Here is a 22325-nt window from a genome sequence, read left to right as displayed (position 1 = left end):
TATGTATTCATGACATACCTTTTTCTTAATTTTTTCGATATTTCTAGGTATGTGGTTTGTCTGTGAGTTTTTTCAAATTGTCGCAAACTTTCAAAGTTTTCCAATATATTTACTGAAAGAACTCCACATATCAGTGGACCCGTGCAGTTCAAACCCATGTTGTTCAAGGGTCCACTGTACTTTTTTTTCCTCCCTTAATTTATTACATTGAATTAATTGTAGACTGGTTGAAATCTGAGGTGCTTGTCCCCCCCAAATTAAAAACTAAACCACCAGTAAGAAATAATTTTGTTTTGATTCTTCAAAATACGAAGCTAAAAAAAAATGACAGTGTCCAGTGTTTTCAAAATGCTTTCACTGAGTAGCCTGACATATTGTTGGTGAGAGTATTTGTTGAAAATAATTTGGCAGTATTTATCAAGAACATTTAAAATGATATAATCTCTCACCCAGTAAATTCTACTTCTAAGAATCTGTCCTAAGGAAATAATCCAAAAACCAGACAGATTTATGCAGGGAAATCTTCCTGTTTAAAGTTGTAATTGAAGAATTGGAAACAACAAATGTCCAGTATTAGAAGAATGGTTAGATAAAGTATGGAACATACATGTAATTGTATATAATGCTATACTTAAAAATGTTAAAAAGTTGCTAATGATATGGATTAAGTGTTAGTGATATAATATAGGAAGAAAAAGCTATAATTAAAACTGAATATATATCATGACCTTAGTTTTCTCCTAAAGATAATACATAAGAAAAAACTAGAAAGAAATATGCAAAAATAATATCAGTTGAATGCCTCTGGGTGGTAGGGATTCGGAGTAGGGTGTTTTTCCTGTGCTTCAGTGAGGATCTGTTACTTTTATAATCAGGAAAAAGTAATATAAAAAGAATGCAGTACACAATGAACATTATAATTATGACCATTAATGTAGACAAATCATGTTTGCAATTTTAGCTACTGAAGCTGAAGGAGATGTGCCAGAGCTTTATCATCAAAGAAAGGGGGAAATCGCCAGATGCTGGATCAAGTACTGTTTGACTCTCATGCAGAATGCCCAACAGTCAATGCAGGTAATGCAACCAAAAGTTGCCTTTTCTTCCTTAATTGAACAAGACGTAAGTAAAAGCTTAAAATGGGGGTTTATGCTTATTGGGCTTACTGCATGCTTATTATGCAAGACTTGCAGCAAGCTCTCATAAATATTTCTTACTCCATCTGTCTTTTAAAATCTTACCATTTAAGGCCCATCTCAAATACCACTTCTTCCTTGAAGACTTTCCTTTGGATAGAATATAATTCCCTGATAAGTGGGTTCTGCATCATATTTATATCATCATCTCCATACACTAGGTTCTCAGTAAATAATTATTACATGCATAATTTTTCACCCCCTACAGATATCATCTCCTTCCTACAAACTCTATAGAACTTTTCTTACCCCTTCCTAAGTCATTTAAATTCTGCTGCATATTACCCCTATTGGTGTTCTTTTGCCTCCTTTTAGACTATAAGCAACTTGAGGACAGGAAACAATTCTTACTAATGTTTATGTACTTTATGCTGTATATATGCAGAATGGGGCGAAAGTAGGTTTACAATTGTCCATATGGAAGATAATACAATAATTAATAAATAATATAAGAAAAAACTTTCACATATTTGTAACTGTAAACCTACCTTTGCCCTACCCTGTGAATACATGTAAATATATCTGGAAACAGCCCTGCCAGTTTGTAGCTGTGTGTTCTAGGCAATTTACTTAATTTCTCTGTGCTTCAATTTCCTCACCGGTAATAATAGTATGTACTTAATAGTGTTATTATGAGTTAAAGTGTGTGTATGTATGGCTCAGAAAAGTGCCCGAGACATATGAAGTCCTTAGTAAATGTTAAACATCATCATCATCACTGATCCATACTGAATCCTAGTTTCTAACCACTAAAGAAGAAAATAAATCATTTGGATGCAGTATACCAAGTGTAGATACATAGATTTTCCTAGAGGAGTTATTATGCTTTATTTTTTCTATTTACAGTCATTAAAGTAAAATAATTTTTACTAGTGAATAATTTAGAACTTTGTAAAACTACTAAACAAAATAAAACTGAACCAACTACAAAACCCCAGAAGCAGAAGTCTTACAAAGATGAGAGCATCTTATAGATGGAGGGTAAAGAAAGTCAGGAAAGCAGGGAAAACAACTAGGGATTTTATACTTAGAGAAGGTGGAGCCAGGAAGAGCTGTCAGCTTGCTTCTGTTCAACAACCTGGAAAGCATGTAAATACACAAGCAGCCAGGAAGCAAGTAAACAATGTTTAGAGACTTATGGCCTATATTTGAAGTAATTGTGTCAAGCAAAATACACTGATTTAACTCTTACCCTTCAGTTGATGTTTTCCAGATTGGGCACCAGAATTTAGCACCTGACTACTTTAAGCTCAAATAGTTGCCATGCTACAAAATTACTCGGATTTTCCTTAATCTGACCTTTTTTTTGTTGCTTTGATCATGTTTATTTCAAAAGGCTTCTTCAATTAAACTTAAACATACATAATTTAATTAAGTATTTGTGCTAGCTCTATGCAAGTCATTGTACTATGATGAACCAAAAAACCTGGTTTTTGACTTCATGTAAAAGTGCAACTTTGATAAGTTCCACAAAGAGACACATGATTTGAGAAGACATAATAGGAGGAAGTAACATTTGAAGGAAGTTCTGGGATTGAGTAGGAATTACCTAGACTGGGAAAAGAGGGAGCACCATTCCCAGGAGCTGAAGCAGCATGTTTGAAAGTTCTAGGGCATAGAGAGCATGGTATTAGAAGAGATGGAACAGCGGCCTGTGAGGCTAGAAGAGAGAGCGAGCATGTGATATATGAGTTAGAAAGGGGCTAGAACATGCAGGGCATTCAAGGAATGGAAGTCTTGAAGGGTTTTTGGAACAATCCCTTTGATAGTAGAATGGAGAGTGAATTCAGGGAAAGCGAGAGTGGATATGGGAGATTAGTTAGAAGACCACTGCAGCAGTCAGGTGAGGTGTGAAGGTAGCTTGGTCTAGGATGGCGGCAGAGGAGATGGAAGAAGAATAGATTCAAGAGGTATTCAGGAAGCAAAACATTAAGGACTTGGTGATACATTTGAAGTGAGGTGGGGTAAAGGGAGAGGAGAGGGACTTCTTAAGGATGATTCCTAGGTTGCTGGCTGTCCACACTGATGAAGTGATCTTCCCTAAAGTAACACCAGAACAGGAATCTGTGTACTAAAGAATAGGAGATCCATTATGGACCCACTGAGGATGAGATCTGAGAGATGTCACATACAGAGCTGTAGTTATAGGTCTGGAGCTTGAGAAAGAGGTCTGGGCTATAGCTGTAGACTCTCGAGTCATCCTCCTATGAATGGCAGTTGCAGCCATGGTGTAGGTGGAGTCACCTATTTAGAGCAGTACTGCCCCATAGAAATAGAACACCAGCTACATATATTTTTTTAAAAAATTAAAATTAAAAAATTACATATCTGTTGATTTCAGAGACAGGGAGAGGGAGATAGAAACATCAATGATGAGAGAGTTGTCATTCATCGGCTGCCTCCTGCACGCTCCCGACTGGGGATCAAGCCCACAACTTGGTCATGTGCCCTCACCGGGAATCGAACCACAATCTCCTGGGTCCTAGGTCGATGCTCAATCTCTGAGCCACACCTGGCCAGGCTGAAGTTAATTTTAATTACATTTTTAACCCAGAATATAAAAAATATTGTAATTTCTATATGTCAATGATATTAAAAAATTAAGAGATATTTTAAATTTCCAATTGGAAATTTATTCATACATCTCTTGGAAACTGGATGTGTATTATTTTACACAGCCAAAATCTCATTTTGGACTCACTACATTTCAAGCTCACTACATTTCAATAGTCATCCACACATGGCTCTTACTTTGAACAGTGTAGGTCTAGAGACAAAATCAAGAGAAAAAAAGAAAAGGCCTTGAGGCTGAGCATTAAGGGATCTGACGATTAATTTTATTGACCAGGAAGGAGGAGGATGAACTTTATTTTTAAACCATCTTAGTTATATATTTTGTTGTTTTTTGTCCCAGGAGGTAGGAGAGAGAACTTTAACTGCAAAGTTAGATTTAACCTTATCTTCACTTTAGTGTCTTTAAAAGACCTAGAGCAGGCATGGGGAATGTCCAGCCTGCGGATACCCACCCGAGAAACCATTTGGTCTGGCCCTGCCAAGGCAATTGCAGGCAGGACTTGAAATTCAATAAATCTATTGAAATTCAACAAGTTTTATTGAAATTCAATAAAATTAGCTTTTTTCATAGCTAATTTTTAAGTTGATAATTTTGTATGGCCTGTGAATGATGCTATAAATATCCAAATGGTCCTTGGCAGAAAAAAGGTTTGCCACCCCGGCCTAGAGCATTTCTCTAATATATTTCACTAAATAACTTATACGTAGCATAAACATATCATTAATCTTAATGACATGTCTGTGAAATATTTTTAGGATTTATACCAATTTTACTCTAATGTTAAAATGCTAATAACACATTACATGTATATAACGTTTCACAGTTTTTAAAGTTCTTTCATGTGTATTTATCTTATCTGAAAGAGTAACTATAAATGAGTTTGAGTTCCCTAAAGAGGAATAAAGTATGTAAGTGGCTTGTTTATTTAAATACTTCTCCCTAATTTTTTACATTTTAAGTATAATTGGAATATAATTAGAAGGAGGAAGTTTTAAAAGATGTTTAAAATAATAATCCGTCCCTACACCAAGCTAAGAAGGAAGAGGGTTTTCTTTTCCCCCCCTTCTGTTTGATATTTGGCAGCAGGGATCAGGGTCCTCCTCGTTAACCATAACCACCATTACTTTTTCTTTCAGGACAACATAGGAGAGCTTGACCTTGATAAACAATCTGAACTGCGAGCTTTAAGGAAAAAAGAACTAGAGGAAGAAGAAAGCGTCAGGAAGAAAGCTGTACAGTTTGGAACCAGTGAGCTCTGTGATGCCATCTCTGCAGTAGAAGAGAAAGTGAGCTATTTGAGACCTTTAGATTTTGAAGAAGCCAGAGAACTTTTCTTATTGGGTCAGCACTATGTCTTTGAGGCAAAAGAGTTCTTTCAGATTGATGGTTATGTCACTGACCATATTGAAGTTGTCCAAGACCACAGTGCTCTCTTTAAGGTGCTTGCGTTCTTTGAAACTGACATGGAGAGGCGGTGCAAGATGCATAAACGTAGAATAGCCATGCTAGAGCCCCTGATTGTGGATCTGAATCCACAGTATTATCTGTTGGTCAACAGACAGATTCAGTTTGAAATTGCACATGCTTACTATGATATGATGGATTTGAAGGTTGCCATTGCTGACAAGCTGAGGGATCCCGATTCACACATCGTAAAAAAAATAAATAATCTTAATAAATCAGCAATGAAGTACTACCAGCTCTTCCTAGACTCCCTGAGAGACCCAAATAAAGTGTTTCCTGAGCATATAGGGGAAGATGTTCTTCGCCCTGCCATGTTGGCTAAGTTTCGAGTTGCCCGTCTCTATGGCAAAATCATCACTTCAGATCCCAAGAAAGAGCTAGAAAATTTGGCAACATCATTGGAACATTACAGATTTATTGTTGATTACTGTGAAAAGCATCCTGAGGCTGCCCAGGAGATAGAAGTTGAGCTAGAACTTAGTAAAGAGATGGTGAGTCTTCTTCCAACAAAAATGGAGAGATTCAGAACCAAGATGGCCCTGACTTAATCATTTTTAATGACAGAAAATGCGCAGTACTGAAGAGTTTTTTTCCCTCTTAGTCAAAAGGGCCCAATTCCATTGTGATATTTACTTTTATAGCCAGATGAGTGCAGTTTGAACTTCAGATACAGACCAATTGAGTCTTTACTAGGACCTTAATCAACATAATGGTAATTAATAATTTATACCTAACTGTGTAAATTGCCTTGTTAAAGTGACATGTGATTGGTATTTTAGATTGCATGTTTCCTACTTAAATGTAAACCTTTCCTGCCTCATTTTCTAAAGGTAGGTTCTTCGATGTCTACTACTTAAAGGATTCTTTAAGAGGAAGAATGCTGGGTAATGTACCTGGTAGACAGACCTCTTATTCCTGTTATTTTTCCCCAAATGTTTACTTTCCTAAATTCCCAAAGAAATCCTTCCTTTTTGAAAATATTAAAAAACTAAGTTATATTGTTGTAAAATAGTTTGTCTCATTCATTATAGGGGGGAAAGGCCTTGTTGGAAATATAATAAATTGACTTGTCTCTCTAATAAAAGCTTCCATTTATTTACTCATTTTCTTGTAAGAATTGATTTTTGACACTTCAAATGTATTGCGTTATTTAAAGCCAGAGAAGAATATTTCTTCAGTAACATTGCACAGATAGAAAACATTAAAATCTCAATCATTGAATATTTGAGATATTACCATGTGCCAGAAAAATCTTAATTGGCTGCAGGTTTTCATCATTGTTAATACATGTTAGTCATTTTAAGAAAGACAAAATTGAAATCGAGTCTTTTTCCAGTGCAAAAATCAAGATCAGTTGTCAAGCCCTAGCTGGTTTGTCTCAGTGGTTAGCACGTCAGCCAGTGGCCTGAAGGGTCCTGGGTTCGATTCCAGCCAAGGGCATGTACCTTGGTTACAGGCGCAGTCCCCAGTGCTGGTCGGCAACCAATTGATGTGTGTGTCTCTCTCACCCTCTTCCATGTTCTCTGAAAAGCAATGGAAAAATCCTCGGGTGAGGATTAAAAAAAAAAAAGTTGTCAAATTCAATATAGAGAATAACTCTGTGTTGGCTTGGCTATTAATTTGCTTCAGAAAGCTTAGGACCAGGTCATCCCTAAGATTCTGTAACATTTATATGTGTGATAAACACCTTGGTTTTCGTTTGAGATCAGTTTGCAGGAATAAAATCTGAGTGTAACAGCAATGTGTAGTCCATTCAGTATCTAATATTACATGTCTGCCATGCGATGGGCACTGTTCTCGCTTTTCTAGCTATAGAGGTTGCAGTGATGAACAAGATAGACACGGTCCTGCTCTCATGAGGCTAGTACACAGTAAGCAAGACGATTTCAGGTATGAGTGCTGCTCTGAAAGGAACTGGAGTGCTCTGGTAAACGTTTAATGGGAAGGGGCGCTTTAGCTACAGTGATCTGGAAAGGCCTAGGAAAAGAGGAGAGTTGACATTGAGCTGAGAACCAGATGGGAAAAAAGGCAGCAAAGTAAAGATTCTTTGGTAGAGTATTCCAGAGACTGCTAGGCCTGCTGGCTGAAACAGGCTTTGGAAGGCTCTAGACATTTTATTTTTCTTACAGCCATTTTCAGGGACCTTAATGACTTCAGTGTCTTTAAGGCTTGTAACATGGCTTCACTATTGCCGGCTTCATTTAAATTTCTGCAGAAACACATTCAGGTCAGCAGACTCATTGGCTGGCTTGGCGTTGGGCATTTTAGAAGATGGGAAAGGCCAGTGTGGCTGGTGCAGAAGCAGGTGGGGAGGAACAGGGGTAGGGGAGGGAGTCCAGCTGGAGAGGCTTTGGAGATGGGGGAGAGGAGTTTGGATTTTATTCCAGGTACAGGGGAAAGCTTTGCAGAATTTCTAAGAGGAAGGTGGCATGATCTGATTGGCGTTTTTAGGAAATCACTCTGGTTCCTAAGGAAAGAATAGATTATAGGGGGAAGGGGCTGGCACCAGAGGTGAAGCAGGAAGACAAGCTAGGTTCTATTAAGATTAACCTAGCCCAGGAATGTATCCTAAGAATCCTGAAACATTCATCAGAAAGGATATATGCGCCCCGATGTTCATAGCAGCACAGTTTACAATAGCTAAGATCTGGAAACAGAACAAGTGCCCATCAGTAGATGAGTGGATAAAAAAGCTGTGGGACATTCACACCATGGAATACTACGCAGCTGTAAAGAAGAAGAATCTCGTACCCTTTGGGACAGTAAGGATGGAGAAAATTATGCTAAGTGAAATAAGCCAGGCAGAGAAAGACAAACATCACATGATCTCACTTATACGTGGAATCTAAAGAACTTAATAAACTGATGAGCAGAATAGATTCAATGACATGGAAGCATAGATGAGACTGACCAAAGGTCAGAGGGATGGAGGGGGGCGGGGGGAGGGAGGGGGAGAGAGTAACCAAAGAATTTATATGCATATATGCACAACCCAAGGACACGGACAATGGTGGGGAGAGGGACTGGGGAGGGGGAAGAATGAGGGGGAATGGGTCATTGGGGAGAAAAAGGGACATCTGTAATACTTTAAACAAAAAAAAAAATTAAAAAAAAAAAGATTAACCTAGCCCTAGTCGGGTAGCCTGGTTGGTTGGAGCGTCACCACCTACGCCAAAAGGTTGCAGTTCCATCCCCGGTCGTGGGGACGTTCGGGAGGCAGCCGATCCATGTGTCTCTTCTCACATCAGTGTTTCTCTCTGTCCATTTCTCTCTCTCTTCCTCTTTCTAAAATCAATTAAAAAAAGATTAATCCAACCAATTTGGACTAGGGTGACAGAACAGAGATGGAGAGAAGTGGATAAATAGTTCGTGTTTTGGAAGTAGAATCACAGGACACGCTAAAGGATTAAATGTAAAGCATGAGGGGAAAAGAAGAACCATATTAAGTCCATGTTTTATGAGGGAGATGGGTTAAAATTAAGAGTTCTGGTTAGGTCATGTTGAGTTTAGATGCTTGAGATGAAATGATTGCTAATGACATCCCTTAATCAGACTTCAAAAGCAAAGTGAAGAGGCTCATGGCGGGGCAAAGAGAAGGTGACTTCTTGGGCATGGTGACACGGCTGTGCACCCCAGCTGCTGCCATTGAAGCCTCTCCTGATAGAGCCATTTTGCTACCAAATTTACTCAGCTCCATTTATATAGTGATTCATTCAACAAACACCGAGCTCTGCCTGTGTGCTCGTCGTGCCAGGCTCTGAGAATGTGATCTCAGCCTCTGCAAGCTGGATAGCTCTTCCCCTTCCCAACCGTGTTATTCAAGTTGAGTCCAAAAGATAAAACTCAAGTGTAACAGGCACTGGTCTTAAAACCAGTTTTTATCCTAATGCCCATCAGCATACTCTGCTGTTTGTCCTTCACTGTCTGTAGTGACTTTGCATGTTTTAAGACTTTATCTTTGGTTATCAGCTGAAAATCTCCCGGGCTACTTTGGAATCCTGCCTTCACTCACGCAGCCCTTCCCGCACGCTTTCCCTGAGCATGCTTCCCGAGGACCGCTGGCCGCTGAGACTTCCCTGCTTCTCCAGATTTTAGTAGTTCTCAAGCTTTTTGGTCTCAAAGCTCCTTTGCACTTAAAATTGAGGATGCCTAAGAGTTTTTGTGTGTATAGGTTATATCTTTTTATATTTATCCTATTTGAAATTCAAATTAAGAAAAATATTAACAATTTATGTTAAAATGACAATAATAAACCCATTGGATTTAAACAATCATTTATGGCCTGGCCAGTGTGGCTCAGCGGTTGAGCATTGACCTGTGATCCAGGAGCTCGTGGTTCAGTTCCCAGTCAAGGCACATGCCCGGGTTGCGGGCTTGATCCCCAGGAGGGGGCGTGCAGGAGGCAGCCGATCAATGACTCATCATTGATGTTTCTCTCTCTCCTCCTTTCGTCTCTCTGAAATAAAAACTTTAAAAAAAAAAAACCACAAAAAAACAAAAGATCTATGAAAAGTAATTTTTTTCCAAACAAAACAAAACAAAAAAACCCCGGCATATTTTATATATTGTAGGTATCTTTAATGGATGGCTTAATAGGAAACAGGTTGATTTCATTACTGGTATGCTATAACATGTCATGCAGCCTTTGGAAAACTCCACTGTACTACCTTTGTGAGAGAGTGAGGGTGAAAAAAAGGTCATCTCTTCTGATTATGGAATAGTTTAATTGGGGTTCCTGGGCACCCTTGGGGTTCCTGCCCTATCCCAACCTATTTTGTGCCGGGCATGGTGCAGACAGAGTGGATGCTGTTGAAGGTTGGTTTAGGAAACTGAAATCAGCAGTGGCTGGTCTAGGTCTCAGATCCAAAGGAGAAGTTGAATCTCTCTATTATTTAATACACATTGGTTTGGGTTGAGTCTGGAGTCACGGCAGTGTCACGTCTTTGTCATTTTATCATAGGACGTATTGGATTTCTTGCAACACTGGATTCTTTTAATATCGTTTTATCTGCTTGGACTCTGACAAGCTGTGTCATTGTTTTTTTCCATCCCTATTGCTCTAGAGTCACTAAAGGGTAGGAGAGGAGCTCCCTTACTTCCACAGCTGGTCATTATTCTGGGCTAACTTTGCAAAATCTTACATGAAATACGTATGCCCAGAACCCTTACAAGTGTTGGCAGCATGACAGAATTTGGGCTACAGAGATGACCTGTCTCGGCCATAGGTTTCAGATAACCTTTTATTCCTCTTTCCTTACTCATAAAACCAATTATTAGGGAAAAGACTACATACGGAGCTAATAAAAGGTTTTTGACACAAAAGCCCTTTGCAATTTTCTTTTTCATCTTGCTAGATTTAGACAACAAATAGGCTACAGGCATCATTCATTCATTCGTTCGTTCGTTCATTCAGTAAGTACATATTGAATGCCTACTTATCAGAAGACTGCGTAATACCCATCAACCCTGAGCAGTTGTCCGAGAAAAACATTTAAATTTGTATATGAATTTTAGCGTCTTACGGTATAGGCTATCTCTTGGGGAAATCCTAGTGATTAATGACAGGTTTGTTTAAATGCCAGTCTCATTCCTTCACTATTATTCTCAGGGAACCACACTGGGTGAAGGAGAGACTTCCTGTTCCCTGGCAATTCCTTGGGAAAGTTGTTGCAATTGCCTGTAGCTCAGTGGAGTGTTCTAGGTTATTTATGTCTTGTTCATGTCTGCTCCTCGGATCATAGTTTGAACCAGAGCTGTCAGTTTCTCCCCGAATCATGTAAGAGGAAGGGCTTGAGAGACGTGTATTTTCCTTTTTTCATTTTTGTTTGATTAGAAATGTGGTAACACATTTCAAGTGTTACCAGTTTTGGCCAATTAAATTTCTCCTTATACTCAGAGCTTGGGAGACTTTCTGTAAAGGGCCAGATGGTAAATATTTCAGACTTTTCAAGCCATACAGTATTGCAGCTATTCAATGCTGCAGTGAAAGCAGCTGTAGGCAATGTGTAAATGAATGAATGTGACTGTGTTCTTTTTTAGAAAATTATATTTTTATTGATTTTAGAAAGGGAGAGGTAGAGATAGAAACATCTATGAGAGAGAAGCATCGCTTGGCTACCTCCTGCACACACACCCCTGGGGATGGAGCTCACAACCTGGGCACGTGCCCCGACCAGGAATGGAACTCGCGACCAATAACCAACTGAGCCACACTGGCTGGGCCATGTGACTGTGTTTTAATAAAACTACTCACAATAACAGGTGGTGGGCCAGATTTGGCCTGTAGGCACAGTTTTGCCAACTCTTGCATTTTCTGGTTTATTTTTAGAGTTTCTTTATACCTTATACATAATGTAGCTATAAAAGCTAATATTATTGAGCACCAGCTAATTTATTCCAGGTCCTCTGCTAAGTATTTTATATGCATTATTTCATATAATTGTCTCAAAAACTTTCTCACATGGATACTGTAATCCTCCTCTACAGAATGTGAAACTTATCAAGAACTTCACTGACTTGCCCAGGGTCACATATGAATACCTTTTACAAAGTTAGCAAGTTGGTTCTATCAATTTTAGTTTGAATGGACAATAAGAAGGGACAGACAACTACACCTAAAGGGAGAACTCAGAATTGCTGACAAGCTACTAAGCCAGGCACAGCTATAATATGAGAAGATTAACCTAATATCACACATTGTTCCAACTAGACTTATAAAGATATAGATTTAAAAATTACCCATTTTGTAGCAAAGTACCTGTTGCAGTATTTCCAAATTTGTTTTTGATTATCACAAGTTACTAACTATGAAATTTGAAGAGAGAAAGTGCAAATATGTTAGGGCAACGACATATTTTTCAACATTTTTTTTAATGGCTCAGTGTATAAGATGCATTCACATTGTAGGTGGCACTACACAAACGGGCCTTTTAGTCATTTTACACTTCGGGAAGCTGTAATCTTTTAGGGGGGAAAAAAATCAAGTGGGGGCCATAATAAGTCATTCAAATTGTTTTTATTTTATTGTTATTGGACTTTAAAAAAACCTAGAATGGGAAAAATGAATTCAAGAAAGCAACCAGGAGAAATCCTAAAGATAGTACAGCTCCCATAACAGGGTGGAAGTGTTCTATTTCTTAATTGGCAGATAGGTCCCCTTTTATTTGTTTTATTATTAAACTGATCATATACATATATTATGTATATACTATTCATACATATTTAACAGTAAAAACAAACAAGTAAAAAAAAAAATCTCACCCATGTAACCCATTCTAATCCAACCACTTTTTAAGCCAGTAATTTTCTTAGGAAGGTCATGACCCAATATTAATTTTTCACCTACAGGAAGTGATAAGGCCTTATACATGCTCTATATGAAAATAGGGTTAAAAAATAGTTAAGACAAATGAGAGAACCTGCGAAATAATGAGCTTCTGAATCTGTCATGATCTGTGGTAGCCACATACCAACTATCAGTACAGAGCTCTCCCTGCCCTCACTTCCTTCTGAATTATATCTCACTTTTTCTCCACTGGTTATCTCAGTCACTTTGCTTTTCCTGTTACCACTCTAAGTCAGGTTTTGTTATCAAGAGATTCATCATCCGCTAAAGTCATCTATAATCTTGTATGGATGATTTTCTTGCTTTTAATTTTCACCCAAATGCTATTTCTTAGACACTAAGAAAATAGGATAATTATGTAAGAAATTGTGAAAATGAAAACAGAATGATCTTCAACCTTCCCTACTGATTATGCAAAACTATAGGTTGGCTTTATGTTACAACTTATTGTCCTTTTAGGCTCAATAGTTTAAAATATGTCTTTATCGATTTCAGAGAGAGGAAGGGAGAGGGAGAAAGTTGAAACACCAATGATGAGAGTCATTGACTGGCTGCCTGCATGCCCCACACTGGAGATTGAGCCCGAATCTGGGCATGTGCCCTGACCAGGAATTGAACCGTGACCTCCTGGATCATAGGTCCATGCTCAACCACTGAGCCATGCTGGCGGCGCAGGCTCAATAGTTTTGGAATCTGCTTCTGAATATTTAATCCTTCATTTGTTTATTATAGAGTCCATAAAATCTAATTACATTCCACTTAAAAATAAGGAGAAATTCCAACCTCCTCTGGAAGATTAGCTTAAGTTTCACTCATTGAAGATGTGCCAGAATGTTCCAAGTTGTAACTTAATTCCATGGGCCTGCCTTTACCTTCTAAATTTGAAAATATATCTTATCACATTAATCAATAGAATATGTATACCAAATATAGCAGTATGTTTGGAATGATCTGACTTGACACCTGCTTATGTGTTATAAATGAAAATCACTTTGAGATTCCTTGGGGTGCTTAGAGAACTAGGCAGACACCTTTTTAAGAAAATTTAAAATGTTTTGATTTTAGAAAGAGGAAGAAAGAGAGAAAGACCTTTTTGTTGTTCCACTTATTTATGCATTCATTGGTTGATTCTTGTATCAACTGCCCTGACTGGGGATGGAACCCCAACCTTGGTGTATTGGGACAGTTCTCTAACCAACTAAGCTACCTGGCCAGAACAGCATACACCTTTTAAGAGTAGCTGATAATAGGTATAAAACTTGGGTGACCACTATTCATCAGAGATGGTACTAACCTGCCAAGATAGAGAAAACAAATAGGTTTCAAATATGAGCTCCAAGTTCTAGTATTGATTGCTAATTAAGCTGTTTCTCACAAGGGAAACTCTGTGTTGTTCTGAGGTTCATAGCAGGAATTTTTTTTTTTTTTTAAATATATCTTTATTGATTTCAGAGAGGAAAGGAGAGGGAGAGAGAGAGATAGAAACATCAATGATGAGAGAGTCATTGATCAAGCCCACAACCTGGGCATGTGCCCTGACTGGGAATCGAACCCCGATCGCCTGGATCCTAGATCGACGCTCAACCGCTGAGCCATGCCCAGCAGGGCAGGAATTCTTTTATATAATTATTTAATGATCGTTAATGACTATTGAAGAATTGGGATAATTATAGTTAAGGTCATTTTAAATAATAGGTTTAGGGCATTGTTTTCTAGAGTCAAGTGCCAGGACCACCTGCATCAGGATCATGTAGAGGTACTTGTTAAAATGCACACTACCAGGCCCCCTGGCCAGGTAGCTCAGTTGGTTAGAGCTGTGGGTTTAGTCCCTGATCAGGACACATTCAAGAATCAACCAATGAATGCATAAATAAGTAGAACAACAAATTGATATTCCTTTCTCTCTCTCTCTCTCTCTCTCTCTCTCCCCACCCCCCCCTTCCCTCTCTCTCTCTAAAATCAATTTAAAGAAATTAAAATTCAGACTCCCAGGATCTAGCCCAGAACTATTCAGAAACTCTGGGCTTGGGGTCCAGGAATCTACATTTTAGTAGAACCAGATGTGATTCTTCTGTACATTATAAGTACAAGAACCTTTGCTCTTAGAATTAAGAGAAGGAAGCTAGAGCTAGAATGTATTGAAGCAGCTTTTATAGGGAGAAGCATCCTGAACCAGAAAATTGTTCTGTGCCTTTGGTTCCCAAGGAGAACCAGCGTGGGGACAGAAGAAAAAAAAAAAAAGAACATTCCCAGCAGCTTTAGGTAGCCAAGCAGCTGCAGGACTCTCCTCCTAGATCTCTAAGCACCTCCTCCTATATTAGGAGAATTCTGCTGGGTGAATACCAGTGGGGGGCTGAGACTGGTAACCACAGTACTAGGTCTCTCAGGGCTGATAGGGAAGTCTCCTAGATGAAAGCTAGGGAGTCCTTAATAGCCCCTGAAGAATATTCTAGAATGCCTCAAGGGAGGTTAGGAAAAGGAAAGAGGTTGTTTGACAAAAATACAGACTGAGCAAGCAGCAATTCTTGGGGAATTTGAATGGAAATGCCCATAGGGTTGTCCCAGTGGCCTAATGTTAACTACTCTGCATATAGAGCCAGGACCATCTCTCAGGAACCTTACAAATTTGGGGTGGAGCAAATATTCAGATTCTCCCTCTCTCATCCTAAGAAAGGCTTTGTTCTTGTGACATCTGATTAAAAAGAATACTGAGGAAGATGGCGGCAGATTGAGTAGAAGCTACACTGAAACTCTCCCAAGACCAAACTGGAATTATAACTAAAATATAGAAAAAACATCCTGAATAATCAACTGAAGACTAGCTGGAGAGCACTCTCATCCCAGGACTTAAAGCAGAGACCTCATAGAGACTGGTACGAAGTGTGCAGGCACAATAGGACTGGCTGGGCTCTCATAGACATTAGCTGAAGGGCCGGAGGGATATCTCAGCTGTGGGGGGGTTCCCACTAAGAACTCTGGGGTCTAAACCCCAAGCTGGCCTCTCCAGCCCAGAGCACCAGAACTGAGAAAGGTGCCCACATGTCATCTAGCTGTGAAAAGCAGCAGAGTTTCTGTCTGGGAGACACAGCTGGAAATGCAGGTACCCTCTTAAAGGGCCAACACACAAAGTTTCGTGTGCAGCCACTCACCTTGGGCTCTGGTGGAGGGAGGGCAGAGTGGACTACAGTGGTGTGAGAATTTAGGGTTGCAAGCTCTGGAGATAGAGCTCAGAGGGCAGCCATCTGGATTGCTGTGCTAAGTCCCTCATACTGCAGAGGACATCTTTCTCGGGCAGATCTTTGCCAGCCAGGCAGCTTTTGCCTGGGGCAGGGGGAGGGGGAAGGGGGGAGGGAGGGACAATTACCAAACCCATTGGAAAACCTCTTGCCCCACCCTGTGGAATTTACACCTTGCTGTGGTCTACAGCCTGAGGCTCATTAAGAGAATCAGATTAATCAGCCTGTAGGCAGAGGTGGACCTCAGAGTGCTTTGAGTCTTTACCTGATCTGCTTCTGGACCTGGGCCTTGGAAAAGTGGATTTTGGTGTGCATCTTGGTCCTGTCCAAACACACCCAGTCCCAGTAGAGGGACCCACAAGCCATGGGTTGTTGATAGCTCCAAACAGGGTACTCAAGGCCAGTTACAAACAGCATCTGACATTGTCCTGCACCACAGACCCTCCAGAAAGACTGAGTCCTAGCAGATCTACTTAACACATAGAAGAAAACCCAAATAGGCAGCCAAAACAGGGAGGTAAAAAAAACAAGCCCTAAATGAAAGAACAAGAGAATTCTCTAGAAGAAGAGCTAAATGAAATGGAGATTAGGAAACTATCAGATACTGATTGTAAGGATGATGAGAAAAGATGGGGAAACTATGAAGGAAATTAAGAACAACATAGCAGAAATAAAAAATACATTGGAAGGAATAAACAGCAGATTAGAGGAAGGTGAGGATTGGATCAGCAAATTAGACGACAGGGTAGAAAAAAATAACTCAGATCCAGAAAGAAAGAACAATTAAAGAAGACAGTTTAAGGGAGCTGTGGGACAACATGAAACATAATATTCACATCATAGGAGTAACAGAAGGGGAAGATAATAAGCAAGGGATAGAGAATTTGTTTGAAGAAATAATGGCAGAAAACTTCCCTACCTTGATCAAGGAAAAAGTCACACAAGTTCAGGAGGCACAGAGGGTTCCAAGCAAGAAGAATCCAAAGAGGTCCATGCCCAGACACATCATAATTAAAATGTCAAAAATTCAAGACAAAGAGAATCTTAAAGACAGCAAGAGCCTAGCCAGCATGGCTCAGTGGTTGAGCATCGACCTAGGATCCAGGAGATCGTGGTTCAATTCCCAGTCAGGGAACATGCTAGGGTTGCAGGCTCAATCCCCAATAGGAGGTGTTGGGGAGGCAGCCGATCAATGACTCTGTCATCAGAAACTCTGATGTTTCTGTCTCTCTCCCTCTCCCTTCCTCTCTCTGAAATCAATAAAGATGTATTTAAATAAAAATTTTAAAAAGCCATCTGTTACCTACAAAGGAGCTCCCATAAGGCTGTCAGCTGATTTCTCATCAGAAACTCTACAGGCCAGAAGGGAATGGCATGAAGTATTCAAGGTAATGAAAAGCAAGAATCTGAAACCAAGACTACTCTATCCAGCAAAGCTATCATTCAAAATAGATGGTGAAATAAAGAGCTTCCCAGACAAAAAAAGGCCAAAGGAGTTTGTCACCTCCAAACTAGCATTTCAGGAAATGTTAAAGGGGCTGCTGTAATAAGAAGTAGAAATTGAGAGAGAAACACAGGCATAAAGAATTAAAATGGCAATAGAAAAGTATCAATAATAACCTTTAATGTAAATGGATTAAATGCTCTCATCAAAAGGCATAGGATAGCTGAGTGGATAAGAAAACATGACCCAAATATAAGCTATCTACGAGAGACCCACCTCAGTACAAAAGACTCATACAGGATGAGGTGAAGGGATGGAAAAAAATTTTCCATGCAAATGGAAAAAAAAAGCTGGGGTAGCAATACTCATATCTGAAAAAATAGCCTTAAAAATGAAGACCATAATGAGAGAATAGAAAGGTCACTACATAATACTAAAGGAATCGATCCAACAAGAGGAAATAACCCTGATAAATATATGCACCCAATATAGGAGCACCTAAATTTATAAAAAAATAACAAAACTTCTGGAGGACTTTAAACGAGAAGTCAACAGCAATACAGTCATAGAGGGGACTTTAACAACCCACTGAGTTCATTGGATAGGTCTTCCACACAAAAAATCAACAAGGAAATAGTTACCGTAAATGACACACTAGATCAGATGGATTTAATTGACATTTACAGAACATTCCACCCCCAAGCTCCAGAACGTACATTCTTCTCAAGTACACAAGGGACATTCTCAAAGATAGACCACATGTTAGGACACAAAACAAGTCTCTACAAGTTCAAGAAGATTGAAGTCATATCAAGCATCTTCTTGGATCACAATGGCATGAAATTAGAAATCAACTACAATAAAAACACTAAAAACCCCTCAAACACATGAAGGCTAAATAGCATGTTATTGAACAATGAATGGGTTACCAAAGAGATTAAGGAAGAAATAAACTTCCTGGAAACAAATGAAAATAAACAACAACAACCTAAAATCTCTGGGATACAATAAAAGCAGTCCTGAGGCGGAAGTTCATAGCCCTACTGGCCTACGTCAAAAAACAAAAAAACCTTCTAATAAATTATCTAACTCTATAACTTAAAGACTTAGAAAGAGAACAACAGGAAAAGCCCAGAGTAAGTAGAAGGAAGGAAATAAAGACCAGAGCTGAAATAAATGACATAGAGACAGAAAAAACAATAGAAAAGATAAATAAAACCATAGCTGGTTCTTTGAAAAGATAAATAAGATCGATGATCCTTTAGCCAGACTCATCAAGAAGCAAAGAGACACACAAACAAAATCAGAAACAAATGAGGTGAAGTAACAACTGACCCAACAGAAATACAAAGGATTGTAAGAAAATACTATGAACAACTATACACCAACAACTGGACAACCTGGATGAAATGGGGAAATTCCTAGAAAAATACAACCTTCCAAAACTCAATCAGAAAGACTGAGGGGTTTCCTGATTGAAAATCTGAGTAGGCCAATAACTGCTGATGAAGTTGAAGCAGTATTCAAAAAACTCCCAGCACACAAAAGCCCTGGGCTGGATGGCTTCTCGGGAGTTTTACTAAACATTCAAAGAAGAATTAACACCTTTCCTCCTCAAACTATTCAAAAAAAATCCAAGAGGAGCCCGGCTGGTGTGGCTCGGGTTGAGCATCGACCTATGATCCAGGAGATAACCGGTTTGATTCCCAGTCAGGGCACATGCCCAGGTTGCAAGCTCGATCCCCAGTCAGGGGCGTGCAGGAGGCAGCCGATCAATGACTCTCTCATCATTGATGTATCTCTCTCTCTCCCTCTCCCTTCCTCTCATCACTGATGTTTCTCTCTCTCTCCCTCTCTTCTCTCTGAAATCAATAAAGACATATTTAAAAAAAAATCCAAAAGGAAGGAACACTTCCAAGCTCTTTTTATGAGGCCAGCATTAGCCTAATTCAAAAACCAGGTAAAGACACTACAAAGAAAGAATTACAGGCCAATATCCCTGATGCTAAAGTCCTCAACAAAATATTAGCAAAACGAATCCAGCAATATATTTAAAAGATCATACATCATGACCAAGTGGGATTTCTTCCAGGGATGTAAGGCTGGTACAATAGTCACAAATTAATAAATGTGAAACATCACATAAACAAATTGAAAGACAAAAATCACATGATCATATCGATAGATGCAGAAAAAGCATTTGACAAAATCCAACACCTATTTTTAATAAAAACTCAGCAAAAGTGGGAATAGAGGGATCATACTTCAACATAATAAAGGCCATATATAAGAAACCTACAGCCAACATCATACTCAATGGGCAAAAACTAAAACCATTTCCCCTAAGAACAGGAACAAGACAGGAGGGTCCACTTTCACCACTCTTATTCAACATAGTACTGGAAGTCCTAGCCACAGTGATCAGACAAGAAGAAAACATAAAAGACATCCAAATTGGAAAGGAGGAAGTAAAACTGTCATTATTTGCAGAAGACATGATATTGTACATAGAAAATCCTAAAGACTACTAGATTTAATAAATGAATTTGGCAAGGTAGCAGAATACAAAATTATACCCAGAAATCAATGGCATTTTTATACACCAATAATTTACTCCTGGAAACAAATGAAAATAAACAACAACCACCCCAAATCTATGGGATACAATGAAAGCAATCCTGAGGCAGAAGTTCATAGCCCTACTGGCCTACGTCAAAAAACAAAAAAAACCTTCTAATAAATTATCTAACCCTGTAACTTAAAGACTTAGAACAACAGGAAAAGCCCAGAGTAAGTAGGAGGAAGGAAATAAAGACCAGAACTGAAATAAATGACATAGAGACTGAAAAAACAATAGAAAAGATAAATAAAACCATAGCTGGTTCTGAAACTGATAAACAATACCAAGAGAAACTGAAAAAACAATACCATTTACCATTGCAACTAAAAAATAAGATAACTAGGAATAAACTTAACCAAGGAGGTAAAAGACCTGTGCTCAGAAAACTATAGGACGCTGCAAAAACAGATAGAGGAAGACAAGTGGAAGAATATACTGTGTTCATGGATTGGAAGAATTAACATTAAAATGTCCATACTACCCGAAACAATCTATAAATTCAATGCAATCCCTACGAAAATACCAACAGTGCATTTCATAGATCTAGAACAAAAACTTCAAAAATTTTTATGGAACCAAAAAAGACCCCAAATAGCCACAGCAATCTTTATTTTTATTTTTATTTAAAAAAAAAAATCTTTATTGATTTCAGAGAGGAAAGGAGAGTGGGAGAGGAAGAGAGAGATAGAAACATCAATGATGAGAGAATCACTGATTGAGCCCACAACCCGGGCATGAGCCCTGACTGGGAATCGAACCCCGATCGCCTGGATCCTAGGTCGATGCTCAACTGCTGAGCCACACCCGGCCGGGCGCCACAGCAATCTTGAGAAAAAAGAACAAAGTTGGAGGGATCACGATACCAGGTATCAAGTTATACTACAAAGCCACTGTAATCAAAACAGCCTGGTACTGGCACAAGAACAGACATAGAGATCAGTGGAACAAAACAGGGAGCCCAGAAATCGACCCAACCCATTACACTCAATATTTGATAAATGAGGCAAGAACATACAATGTAGCAAAGACAGTCTCTTCAATGAATGGTGTTGGGAAAATTGGACAGGTACATGCAAAAAAAAGAAACTAGACCACCAACTTATACCATACACAAAAGTAAACTCAAAATGGATAAACGACTTAAATGTAAGACTTGAAGCCATAAAAATCCTAGAAGAAAACGTAGGTAGCAAAATCTCAGACATCTCTCATAGCAATATGTTTGCTGACACATCTCCTAGGGCAAGAGAAACAAAGGAGAAAATGGAAGACAATCCAATTAAAAATCGGGCAAAGGACCTAAATAGACACTTCTCCAAGGAGGACATACAGATGGCCAAGAGACATGAAAAAAATGCTCAAAGTCACTAATTATCAGAGATGCAAACTAAAGCCACAATGAGCTATCACTTCACACCTGTAAGAATGGCCGCCATCAACAAATAACATGTGCTGGCGAGGGTGTGGAGAAAGGGGAACCCTAGTGCACTGCTGGTGGGAATGCAGACTGGCGCTGCCACTATGGGAAACAGTATGGAGTTTCCTCAAGAAACTGAAAATCGAACTGCTGTTTGACCCAGTGATCTGACTTCTAGGAATATATCCTAAGAAACCTGAAACACCAATCACAAAGAACTTATGCACCCCTATGTTCATAGCGACACAATTTAAAATAGCTAAGATCTGGAAACAGCCCAAGTGCCCATCAGTAGATGAGTGGATAGAAAGCTGTGGCACGTTTACACCATGGGATACTACGCAGCTGTAAAGAAGGATCTCTTATCCTTTGGGACAGCATGGAGGGAACTGGAGAGGATTGTACTAAGCAAAATAAGCCAGGCAGAGAAAGTCAAGTATCACATGATCTCACTCATATGTGGAATCTAATGAACAAAATAAATAGGTGAACAAAATAGATCCAGAGACAAAGGAGCATGGAACAGACGGAGGGATCTCAGAGGGTAAGCGGGGGTGGGGAGTGGGTGGGGAGAGATTGAGCAAAGAACTTCTATGCATAAATGCCTAACCCATGGACTCAGACAACGGTGTGGGGAAGGCCTGGGGGGGGCAGATACTGGGTGGATGGATCAATGGGGGGGGAAAGGGGACATCTGTAATACTTTCAACAATAAAGAGAAATTTAAAATAAAATAAAATAAAATGAAAATTGAGTGCCTGCATATGGGGATGCTCTTATCATAGAGCATCCTAGGGAAATCCCCAAACTGCAGAACCAAGACGTGTTGGTAACCGGGACTTGTATTTAACACCATCTTGTTTTGAAGAGTCGCATGCCCGCTGTATGGGAGCTTGGCCTCTGAAGGAGGAAACTGCAACCCTCCCCTTATTTCTGTAGCCAGGCCGTCCAAGCCCGCAACACACGCACATCCAGCGCACAGTCCAAGCCCGCAACACACCCACATCCAGCGCAGTCCAAGACACCAA

General features: G+C 39.3%; 1 protein-coding gene and 1 pseudogene across 2 annotated transcripts in view; one reads left to right on the top strand and one right to left on the bottom strand.

The window, feature by feature from the left end:
- KIFBP (kinesin family binding protein) overlaps nt 1–6974 on the top strand; it is a 29201-nt gene extending 22227 nt beyond the window's left edge. The window contains exons 6-7 of the mRNA XM_081158599.1: nt 962–1077; nt 4908–6974. Of these exons, the coding sequence (XP_081014725.1) occupies nt 962–1077; nt 4908–5783 (992 nt within the window). The 3' untranslated portion in view covers nt 5784–6974. The remainder of the gene's footprint in view (nt 1–961; nt 1078–4907) is intronic.
- LOC308567311 (small ribosomal subunit protein uS2-like) overlaps nt 1–22325 on the bottom strand; it is a 558798-nt pseudogene that overhangs the window by 164141 nt on the left and 372332 nt on the right. The gene's annotated exons all lie outside the window — the stretch shown is intronic.

The sequence above is a fragment of the Miniopterus schreibersii genome (genome assembly GCF_964146895.1).
Source record: "Miniopterus schreibersii genome assembly, chromosome: 14".
Classification (NCBI taxonomy): domain Eukaryota; kingdom Metazoa; phylum Chordata; class Mammalia; order Chiroptera; family Miniopteridae; genus Miniopterus; species Miniopterus schreibersii.
Note: the sequence above shows the minus strand (reverse complement) of the source record. Positions and strands in the feature narration are given on the sequence as shown.